The sequence below is a fragment of the Contarinia nasturtii genome, unplaced genomic scaffold (assembly GCF_009176525.2).
Source record: "Contarinia nasturtii isolate CC-2019 unplaced genomic scaffold, AAFC_CNas_1.1 Cnas_scaffold_220, whole genome shotgun sequence".
NCBI lineage: Eukaryota > Metazoa > Arthropoda > Insecta > Diptera > Cecidomyiidae > Contarinia > Contarinia nasturtii.
Window position 1 is genome coordinate 1,167,315 of NW_022197577.1, and position 11,824 is coordinate 1,179,138.

Below are 11,824 nucleotides of genomic sequence, written 5' to 3' on the forward strand. Positions count from 1 at the left end.
AGCGTTTTTTCGATGTCCGAATGTATGTGCGTACCCTGTACCCTGTACCCTGTACCCTGTACCCTGTACCCTGTACCCTGTACCCTGTACGCTGTACCCTGTACGCAAAAATTTGTTAACACGATAACTTTCAAACAAGAAAAGTAATTCAAAATCTGACTTCACAGGATGATTGGGGGTGCCGAGGAATAGAAACCATTAGATTTTGAGCGACTTTGGTTGACAGAGTGAAGTGTCATGTCTGGTGTGATGCCCATGGCCATCCATGGGAAAAATTCAATTTTTCTTCCAAAAGTGATATTTAATGTATTCTTAAACATCCAAAAATATGTACTGGGGGGTTTTTGGGTACGAGAAAACCGAATATGACGTTAGTTTTGCGATACAAATAACTTTCGACACACTTTTCATACAAAAAATTCAAAAAATTTGGATTTTTGTATGGAAGCCATGCCTGTATGATATCGTAATGAGCTGAAACTTTGCACAGGTTATTTTTATCACACATAAATACCATTCCGAGAGTTTGAAGACATTTCAACGAATATTAGGGGCACCTCCCAAACAAAATTTTGGATTCTTCGCTCTAAAACGAAATTTTGTATGGGAAGTACCCTTAATAGGCATTGAAATTTCTTCAAACTTTCAGAATGTTAACTTTTTGTGAAAAAAATAACCTCTGCAAATTTTCACATGATTACGATATCATATAGGCATGGCTCCGATACAAAAATTCCCATCTTTAGTAGTTTTTGTAAGAAAAGTGCTTCGAAAATTATTTTTATCTAAAACTAATGTCAGATTTAGTTTTCTCGTGAATTATTTGAGTAAAAGATTTGTAATAAATGCATGTCGTGGATCACAGTGCGGAAAAGTTCATCTTACGGATGTAAGACATTTTATTTTTATTGTGCTGTCGCTTCTGTCGTTGTTGTCAAATGCACTTCGTTTAACTAATTTTTTTCTGTTCATGTTCACTGCATTTTCATTGGAATCTAGATCAGTTTGGAGTTTTGCGACTCTCGGTGATAAAATTGATCAAACCAATCTTTAGACGAGGAGAAAGAGAGAGAGAGAGAAAGAGAGAGAAAGAAAGAGAGGGAGAGAGAGAAAAAGGAAGAAAGAGAAAGCGAGAGCGCTAGTTAGAGAGTTAGATGCTGTAAGAATGAGCAAAAAAATGCATACGTATTCATGGAAGATGTAAGACTCAGCATGTGTGAATCTGTTTTTGGACTAGCTGTATTAATTTTTCTTCGTTTTTTTTTTATATCACGGCTGGTGATTGCCATTGTTACCGCTTGCTACTGCTGTTCTTCGACGATGTTTCGCTTTATAAATATTCATAGTTGAAAGCGGTTGTGTTGTGTTCTGTTTTGCATCATTCGTGGTGCGTACCGACCGAAAAAAAGAAAATAATAATACCAAAATTCGTCGTAAGATGAAACTTGCAGGGAAAATGTATTCAGAAGCTGCATCGAAGCCGATTAAATGAGTTGGGGGTTGGTGGCTGCTGTATGTTTGATTCTCGTTCATTTTTTTTTCGCATCCTCTTTCGACATTTAATAGAGTTCAACTCTTGATGTTTCCTGTTGTTCGCCTTTTTATTTACATCTTTTTCGTTGGAATTTTTCAATTTTCAAGTTGCAACAACCATGCATGCATTTTTGCAGCAGAGGAAAAAAACAACAACCAAAAAACCTACGGGAAAAAAGAACCAGTCAATCATAAAGAGTAAATATGCACGTCAAGCGAATTTATGTTATGCACAAAAACAGGAAAGAGCACGGACGAGAATGCAGAAACAGAATCAAAAAAAAAAATACATCTCTGATCAGAAACATGAAAATGAATTAAAGGAGAAACACGACAGCAACAACGAATGAATCAGAGAGCGAGCACAGAAAAAATAGTGTGTGTGTATGTCGTTTAGTACACATGGTGAAATATGTTTGCAAGGTATGAACGGTATATTACGTTGTATTTATTAACAATAGAAAATGTGTGTGTGTTTGTGCCGTTCTCTCTCTTCCCGTACATACGTGCACAGTAATTTTATAATAATATTCTCTCCTCTTTTGATGTTTTTAGTCGAGCAGCTGCACGATTTTTGTGTGTTGGCATCACCATAGTGTCTCCCTCTCGTTTTAGCCCTGATTAGAATGCATTCTGAAGCCGACTTTGTCTCTTTTGCGCTCAAATGATTTATTGGCATTCGAATTTGGAACTACCGACAGTGCTTCATTTGGTTGATGATGTGTTCCCGAATTAAACGCCATCACCAATCACACATATCGCATTCGGAGTGAGACACTGACATTATTTTGTACTCGAATTTGGATTTCAATTTTCCTCTTTGCGACGATCGAAATTCATCAGTTAAAGATCGCATGTACATATTCGGTCGAGAGATGAATCGAAATGATTACGGTTACGGATTTTCGTTTCGGTGTGTCAATATTTTTGCCATAGCCATCAACATTGAAAATAGCAGGGGCTTTTGCTTGATCAAAGTGTGGCATATACTCTCTTTATTTCGACGAAAATCAATTTCAGGACTTTTTTACCACTCTCTCTCTCTCTCCCTCTTTCTCTCTATCGATGGTCGTTATTCGAAGTTCTAAACTTCCCCGTTTCAACATAGCGTGCGAAATTCATCATATTAAAAATCACTGTACGCGCTCTCGAAATCATTCGTTTTGGTTCATTTCAAATACAATGACATACAAAAAAAAATTGATTCGAAGCGAATCGCATCAAAAAGTGTCATCAAATTTTTATGGACGTTATTTCTAATGAAATAGGATGTATAATAAAAATAACACAACAATAACCACTAGAAAATTTGTACGTATTTTTGTGACACATCACAGAGAGAGAGAGAAAAAAAAAGAATTAGTTTGGGGCGCGAACGTGTTTTTATGTAGATATAAAAAGAGACATACGAGGACAACAGCAAATTGAGTGGTATTTGACCATAATATGCATTGTAAAGGTTAGATCCAGTTGTAAGTAGCAACTATTGTCATATCGTATTTATTGACGGAGTACCACTAAATACACACGATCGAATAACAATGGGAACTTCTTCAAATGGACTATAAAAAATTAATCAAATTCAGTAAATCTACTAAAATACACGATAACAGTATATCAAATGAAAAGCATTAAAATAATGGACATAAAAAAATTGTTTATTGATAAAACTCGCGATTATTTTAGTTAACAAATTTGCAAACTAAATTTAGCAATTCTATTCTTCATAGCATTGACCGTAAAAGACGATTCTCGTTTTATTTATTAGACCTTGAATAGTGCGAATTTTATTTATTTTATAAATATGCTATTGTAATGTGACACTACGATGCATATTGATTGAATCAGAAGATATTGAAGAAATTAGACCACCAAAGACGATATTTTGTCGATGGACACGTTCAAGCTGTCTGCACATTCCTAATGATTTCTTTGTTTATTTGATGGCGTGAAACACAATTTACGCTTATCACGCAAATTTAAAAACAAATTCGGTCATTTACCTATCAAAAGTCAATTTAAGTCGGTAGATATCGAACGAAAAAAAAATAGTCTGCAGACATTGAACAAGCGTAATATCTGTCACGACCAGCATCTTTATCGTCCAACGGCGATTTTATTGCGATTTTATTGCTTTTCCGGTATTTCAACTTTGATTTTGCACAAAAAAACCGCACACATCTCGTAAATTTCTAATTTTGATTGTTCATTAGCTGTTATCAATGTTCCAATGTTTGAAATCTGTTCCAATAAAAATAAAACGAAACCGAATCGAAACAAAACAAAAATTAAAACAGAAAACAGTATATACATAAAATTTTGGTTTTAATTAATGACCATTAACGTTTGGCTGCATTGCTATATAGCTAATTTCGTATGCTGGCACACGCATCAAGTCGATTTTGTAATGGTATGGAAACGACTTTTAAGTTCATCATCAAATTTTATGCAAAGGTTGTTTCTCCTATTATTCAGCGGAAAACAAAGCGATTTTTTGTTGTTGTGTTGTTGTCGGTCACCACAGAGGCGTTTGGTATAATATGACAAATGCTTGGCACATGTAAAGTGTCATCAATCCTAAATGATGTTTGAAATTAATCTGCATTGTTGGATGCAAAAAATAAATAAAGAAAAGATCGAGAGAGAGAGAGAGAAGTTAAATGATGCATTTGGCTTTTTCGAATGCAGTTGCATTGTTGGCTCTTTAACGGGATTTAATATAGCCGAGAATGATGATGAACGATAAAAATGGTGACAATATAAAAAGAAATGTGTTAGATCATTAGCATCGGTACGAAATTAAATGCCAACAGGAATCCTCTATTTCGGGTTGCATTTTGAAATAGATACGTTGAAACGAGTGGGTCAAACGAGAGAGAGTAGCATACGACGGGTAAAGGTAGAGGCGCCGTGTGCTCGCTTTGTATTTTAAAACAGCTGCATTTTTTTTTTCTCGAAAAATTTCAAGTTACGATTCGATGTAATTTTTGTTAGCATGCTGTTTTCCAACCGATCGCATCGGATCAAATTTAAATTACAAGCGATAGAATCTTGAAACAATATTTCGAAACAGGGTAACATTTTCGATGCATTTAAACTATGAATATTCGATGGAATGATGGTGGTGTTGGAATTCGAACGACTTACGCAGTGTCGCCCTGTGTTGACATTGAAGTACAGACACCCTTTAATCAAACGCTGTCTGTGCGAAAGGTAATAAAAAAAAACTTGTTCCGAATTAAATCGCAGCTATAAATTGTACTCGAGGGTTCGAGGCACGCACAGTTCCGTCTGCCTTGATTACGCATATCATTATAGCATCCCTACGGAATGTTCAAAATGCAAATATTAACAAATGTAGTTAATGTCCAAGAAATATGAGATCAAAAACTATCAAAAGGAAATCACACGTTCCTCAATGTTTTCGTTCTGCACTGGAATCAGGTATAAAAGCAATGCATCAGCATTAAATCAGGTCAAGTAGTCTCTTCACTCCTTCATGCAGAATATCTCTCACCAATTTGTATATGATCACTTTGGAAGAGGGTATGTCGTAGAGTATGCGTATTTTAACGGAAAGGACTCAGTCAGCTGCCGAAACAAAAATAAATCGAAACGAAGCGTTTGAAGTGTATTTTGCATTGAATAGATCGAATGAAGATGTGAAGATGTTTTTACATAGTGATTTAAAAACAATATTTACATTTCATGTCTTACATCGATTCTCCGATCCGGATAATCAGTAGCGATGTTTTTCTAGGCCAACATCAGCAATATTACAATAGGCCGTTCACAAAAGAAGGCATATAAAAACAATAACAATCCCTCCCAAAAAGAGAACGTTTATTTATCTGATTAGAAAGATGCAACCGGTGTATTGGGTAGTGTTTGAATTCTCAGCTGTTATGGAATGACGATCGATTCTCTCGGCATGATATCCAACATTGACACTTCTTTTTTTGGATTTATCTCGAAATTTTATCGAAACAATTTGTCTGGCAAATGCAAATACACACCGACACCATTTTGGATATAACAGTGTCACCCACAAGTTTTCGGGTGATAAATGAACAAATTGGTTTCATTTTGTGCCGGCATTTTTTTTTCTCGAATACACCGTGCGATAAACTCTCAGTTTGTGTTTAGGAACGAAAGAAAGCCGTGTTTATCTTTCACCTTTGGAATAGATCACTCCTTTCTCTACTTTGGTCGTTGATTTCGTCTTTTTTGTATTTGTGTGTAGTTTTTTAATTACTGTCCATGTATTACGAATTTGTGCGAAACGATTTAATGAGGCTTAAAATGGTTAGAGTACACACTCAGGTTTTTTTGAGGATTTTGTGATTAAAAACCACAAATCGTTTAATCTTCACAAAAATTAGCATTTCATTCATGAAAATGTTGTTTTTCCACATTCTATAGCCTTTCTTTGGTTGTGACACAAATATTCAGTTTTGTCACTGTTGACAGGTGATTTATTGAACTTGTCTTTCTTTCTTCGAGTTCAAGTTCCATTGTTTTTCGAAGTGATTATGTGAATTGTGTTGTTTTTTGTCATTATCATTACCGAAGCCACAAAGTGCACACACCCACACTCATTCAATTCATTCATACTTTCTGTACCGACAAAAAGGGGATCGTTCAATATTCGGATAATAGCATAATCATAATTACAAAATGAGAAATTCAAAAAATACTAAAAGCCGCTTCGTCTCTTCTGTTTTACAAGAAATCACATGAGCATTTTGTGCGTGTGAGAACGGATTGGAAAATAGTTTACACGAAACAAATTCTTAAGTTTACTTCGGCTACTATAATTATTGTTACCATATTGTATTTTTCTCAAAAGATAAACAAAATGGTATTGATATTTTATGGCGTTGAACTAATGAAGTCAAGTAAAGTAAACATTTTGTCATTTACAACAGTGTAATTAACAATTTGCATTTTGTGTGTTCGAGGAATACAAGGTACCACAAACATCAAATGTAGCAGTGTGTCCATAGCAGAATTTTGGACATACGGTTCGGCATCATGTTTTCGGTGGAAACGATTTATAACAAATCGAATTTTCCACCTGGATGGAAAATTTATTTCTCGAAAAATTCATGCCACACACAAACACACGTCGAAAATTCCATGACACTCTCACTGCAATTGCAATAACGAATGCCAAAGCTCATAAATCATGCTGCAGACCGGTTGGATGGCGTAGAATATTTAGGAAAATAGATAGAGAAACATATATCGAAACAAAATACAAAAAAAAAATCGATTCGATGAACTGTGAAACGCTTAAAGGTATAAGGCTCTTGGAATGCCGCGCACACAAGATGAATCTATCTGCACCGTATGCAATGTCGTACCGTATATATGGATGCATATTATCTGGCCTCTCTGCATGCAGCAGCATCACACTTCATCTCTCATTTGTTCATTCGACACATACACTGCATCTTTTGGCTGATTTTGCAAAGGATGATGATGTTGAAGCCGTTGCAATGGAACATCGGGGTGGAAACAGGATAACAATACCGAAATGAAAAGGTGTTTTTTAAGAGGATCGTTTTCATGATTCGGTTTTTTTTTATTCTTTCATGCAGCTACAAAAAATAACTATTTCACTCTTCTTCTTCTACTTTGCTGAGCTATTGGTATTGTGTATGAACGGATTTGATTTATTTTCATGGTTTTTAGTTTCTATTACGTTTTGAAGAAAAAAAAACTGTTTTTCATCCTGCTCACCCTCACATACATCGATCGGTATTGCTACGCACATTGTTTGGCCAAAGAGTGTCCTTTTATGCTGCATTTATTTTTCTCTACCTGAGCAAAGGCGATTTTCCTCAGCAAATATGATTTTTTTTTCGTTATCTTGCTTTTACCTGCACACCGGCGCAAATGCATTCAAGCCAGATAAGGCTCACCAAATCCGGCATTTCGACATCATCGTTGACGCAAAAACCTCAAAACTAACAACAACAACAAATTCATGCTTAAAATAATATTCACCTTCTTGAAATATGCATTTTGTGAATATCGTTTTCAATTTGGATTTTGTGTTTTTAAGCTTTTGCGAAAATGAAAAAAAAAAACAAATCTCCATTTTTGCACTTGTAATTTGAAAACAGTACTCAGCATTTTGTTTATAGAAAATGTGAAAAAAATGAACAAAAAATAATAATAATTGAAAAATGATTGGAATTATTCACTGAACGCAAATAATAATATCAAAATGTGTATCAATTATTCAAATACATACACTACTACAGTGTAAACCATGAGCATTTTTCAAATCTAGCATGCATGATTAAAATTCCAATGAAAAATCTCAAATTAGTTACATCAGCTTTTTATTGTTCTTATTTCCGTAAATTCCAAAGTAGATCACACAAGATGAAAAATGAACGTTTACCACATTGAACGACGCTTCGATTATATATGTATTATTTTTTTTTTTGAAATGGAGTATTTTCAGGGAGTTCTATTTACATTTGAATCCATTCGGTTGAGAGTATGTTGTGACCTAGATTTTATTTATTTTTCAATGAATCAGATAATGCAGCCATCAAGAGCGGCATATAACCTTGTTAATATCTCTCTGCATTTTACATGGAAATATATTTCAATGAATTTCATAAAATTGGCTTAAGCGATTGAGAAAATGATATGAAAGTGGTTTTAATTTGATTGCAATCAAAATCCAAAAAAAATGGATCCATAATGGCATTTATTTGAATAATTGTAATAATAATAAGATGTGAATAAGTGCATAGTAGCCATAATAAACTTTGGAACACGTGTGGATTACATACAGTAACCATAAATAGATGCCGGTGACATTATGCTGATACACCAATGCGCAAGCAAATTACGAACTCAAATAAATCAGCTTATATATCAGACACAGCTCGAAAAGCCAAATAGTAACTGCAAGATGACCTGAAAAGCTGTATAAAATAAAATGTTCAAATCATTCTCTTTTTAATCTATATATTTTCATAATGCTTACATTTCCAAAAACTTCAACTGAACAACCAATTAAGCTGAGTCCTGAAAAAATGATATCTTCCTGCGATCGTGCTATAATTAAGATTATATGCTTTCGTAGTTCTGGCGGATAATGGTACCAATTTGAATCGTATGCAATGTCACCAATATTTGCAATTTTATCAATTACATCTGATGCACTGTAACAAAACAGTGTCGGCCAAACTAATGCACACGCAATACTGATTAAATGCCAGACGAACATAACCACTTCAAAGGTAGTCTTCGAAATCGAAATGGAATCAAAGAATTATATCTCATCAAAATTCAACAAAAATACCTTTCCCACACTAGGTGTGCGGAAAAGTAAAAAAAAAAACAGTGAAATTCAAGTAAAAAATTGCATAAATTATTTTTAGCGTAAATATTTACGTGTTCCACGTTAAACATGGTCAAGCCCAATAATAAGGTGTTACCGGGTAGTAGAGCAAAAATAACGCCAGTGTTCACCTCACTGACCATGTTGAAAATGCTGAAAATAATTTTCGAAATAGTACTCGATATTCAAGGTGCATTCTTGTGGTGCTACTCACTCATAAGCTTTTTCATGAATACTAACAGCTGTTGCTAGTTTTCTTTCAATTTCGCGACATCGGTTTTGGTGAAGATGTGGATTTTTTTCGTTTAAATTAAATTCCACATCGGCTCGAACCGAGTTCATTAATAAATTAAAGTGCTCACAAATGGCACCGATATAGTTGCAGCAACAAACAAAATATGCCGTAATCGTAACTTGTGACATCGAGTAAGCCATGCCCATGCTGAACTGAATGAATAGCAATAAGTACCATCCAAGTAAATGTTCCGTATTAAATGGCACCCACAAAGTGAATGGCAAAATCCATGTCGATGTGTCGAAATTGTTGACGATCATACAATAAAATGAGAATAACAAAGAGGCTGCATACATTGATTGATTGGCGAACACAAATTTCATAAATTTCGCAGTGAATTGACGACAATTTTGCTCTGTATTCCAGTGAATGGAGGCTACTTGCTCATCATTCTCTGAAACCAAAAAATTGGTTAGGAATTGAAAAAATCCAATAAAATGGCCTTTTTTATCATACCTGCATCAACAATTGCTTGTAGTTCATGATGCAATTGTTTAACAGTTTTCATTTTTAAACCGAATCCAAGAAACATTCCCCCCACTTGCAAACATCCAACGGCAATCAAACATGGTTCCGAAATAACATTGTATTGTGGCCAATTTATGCAAGCAAACACTATGCTTCCAACAATTAAAAAAACTATCACAAACAAAAAGTAGAAACTGATGAACCGTTTGAAAAATTCATTTGTCGGATCGTCCAAATTATGAGAATGAATGCCAATTCGAGCCATTATCATTTGATTATACTCAAGCACCTTAAACTTTGACTTTTTTTCACTCATTTTTTATTGTAAATCTTTTAAAAGCGTTTCTCGTAAAAGTTAGTTCTTCACAGTTCCCTTTCGAAGCATCAATAGCTACTAAGTAACATTCAAATCAATCACATTCTTTTATTCAGAATTTTTTGAAAACGGTTATGAAAATGAAACCAGCTATTGAAAACTATAAAATTCATGTAATTATACAGTAACAACTGTCATTTCAATGATATAGCTTAAACAAAGATTCCCATGCGTCAATGCCAAATGTAAAGGCATTTGCGACTCAAAGCCATTTGGTTTTTCAGAGGTGCGGAATAATGGGTTCCATGTTTTGACCCCCTCTGTCACAGATAAATTGGATTTTGACCCCCCTGAACTTATTATTTGATTGAAATCCTTCGATTCGGAAGGATGACCTTTTTTTGTTTTTCACTTGTACCAAGATAAAAATTGTTTGATTTTTTTTGTGTGTTGACCAACATCCCCCCGTCTGATATATACCGTTTGCCCCCTTCTGATATAAACCATGCTCTGAGACATCGAAGTCTGTGCACCCTGATTTAAACCATATTTAATCGCTGTAAACGAGCAGGAAAATATTCGTTGATAATTTCTTTTCCATTTTTTCCCATAATGTAATTTGTGCATAATGAAATTTAATGACCTGGACTTGTAGCATATTGCATATGATTTGAAATCGAATTGTGCTGTGATTTAGTCGAAAAAGTGAAAATACCGTACCACAATTCTCCTAAATTACTAACCACGGAGGTCATTCGTCAATGCTTTTGGTTTTGAAATTAAATTTAAATTACAAATCGATTATTTCACCAGTTTGCATAAAATCCACTTGAATGTAGTTTAAATTCCTTTTTTTTTTCAACGGAAAAGTGGAAATAATATGCAACAATGATGTTCGTCCTAAATTACAACGTAGTAGTAAATCATCGGATGCCCTGATTTCGCGAATGCTTTCAAAGCGTTCAAATCGATCGATTACTTTCATAATTAATTTCAAGCCTTTCCATTTCATTTTGCATAAAATCGAATCGAAATTACAAAATTCACCCGAAATACCATTTTCAAACATATATTTTGCATTCATTTTCTTTAAACAGGCTTTTATTTAATGATATAAAAATATCAGCAGTTTTATGACAAAAATATCCTTTGGAATTGAAGTAAAGTCAACAACAAAGGATAAAGCATACTCCATCAAATGCGAAAGAAGCATTAAATGTTAACAAATCTCCTGTTGGCAACAAAGGCAATAGTTTTTTCACCGGAAAAATGTTTGACATCGTCATTGAAAAAAATGTATATGTTGTATTCTTGTGTGTTGTTGAATGGGCATATTTCTCTAAGTCTGATTGATTGTGAATCGAAATGGAATGGAATCGCATATATATATAAATTGGTCACACCTGTTGCCATTTATGTTGTTCAGCTATAATATAGTGTGCCGCTGTGTCTAGTTTTGCAAGAAATGTCCATTGTTCTTTGTATGTCATTTGGTCATTTCTTTTGTGTGCCTGTGACCGTAGGAGAGCCCATTGCATTTAGCCAAGCATGTTGTCTATTCATATTGTCTTTCTCTCTCTCTGACACACTCTTTGCGAATAGTGTCTGTCAATGGGCTTTTTGAAATTTAGCCAATCGTTTCCAGTCGATGGCAAGAACAAAAGACTTTTTGAATTAAAGCACTAAAGCAACAACAAAATAAATTGGCAGACAGGTCGTTCCCATTAATAACAACAACAACAATCAATATTAGTTTTTTTTCTATTCACTTCTTCGATTGCACAATGAATCATTAATAAAATTATGATTTTACACTTGCGTTCACCACGATGCCGTTAATTTC

At 34.4% G+C, this 11,824-nt stretch overlaps 1 protein-coding gene across 1 annotated transcript; it reads right to left on the bottom strand.

The window, feature by feature from the left end:
* Positions 1-8,365: 8,365 nt before the first annotated feature.
* On the bottom strand, positions 8,366-10,028 carry LOC116337220 (odorant receptor 4-like). Its single transcript, XM_031761617.1, has 5 exons — positions 9,654-10,028; positions 9,117-9,591; positions 8,956-9,055; positions 8,546-8,806; positions 8,366-8,483 (listed from the first exon to the last, which is right to left on the bottom strand). The coding sequence occupies exons 1-5, from the start codon at positions 9,979-9,981 to the stop codon at positions 8,427-8,429; spliced, it is 1,221 nt and encodes a 406-aa protein (XP_031617477.1). The 5' UTR covers positions 9,982-10,028; the 3' UTR covers positions 8,366-8,426.
* Between the last annotated feature and the right edge of the window lie 1,796 nt (positions 10,029-11,824).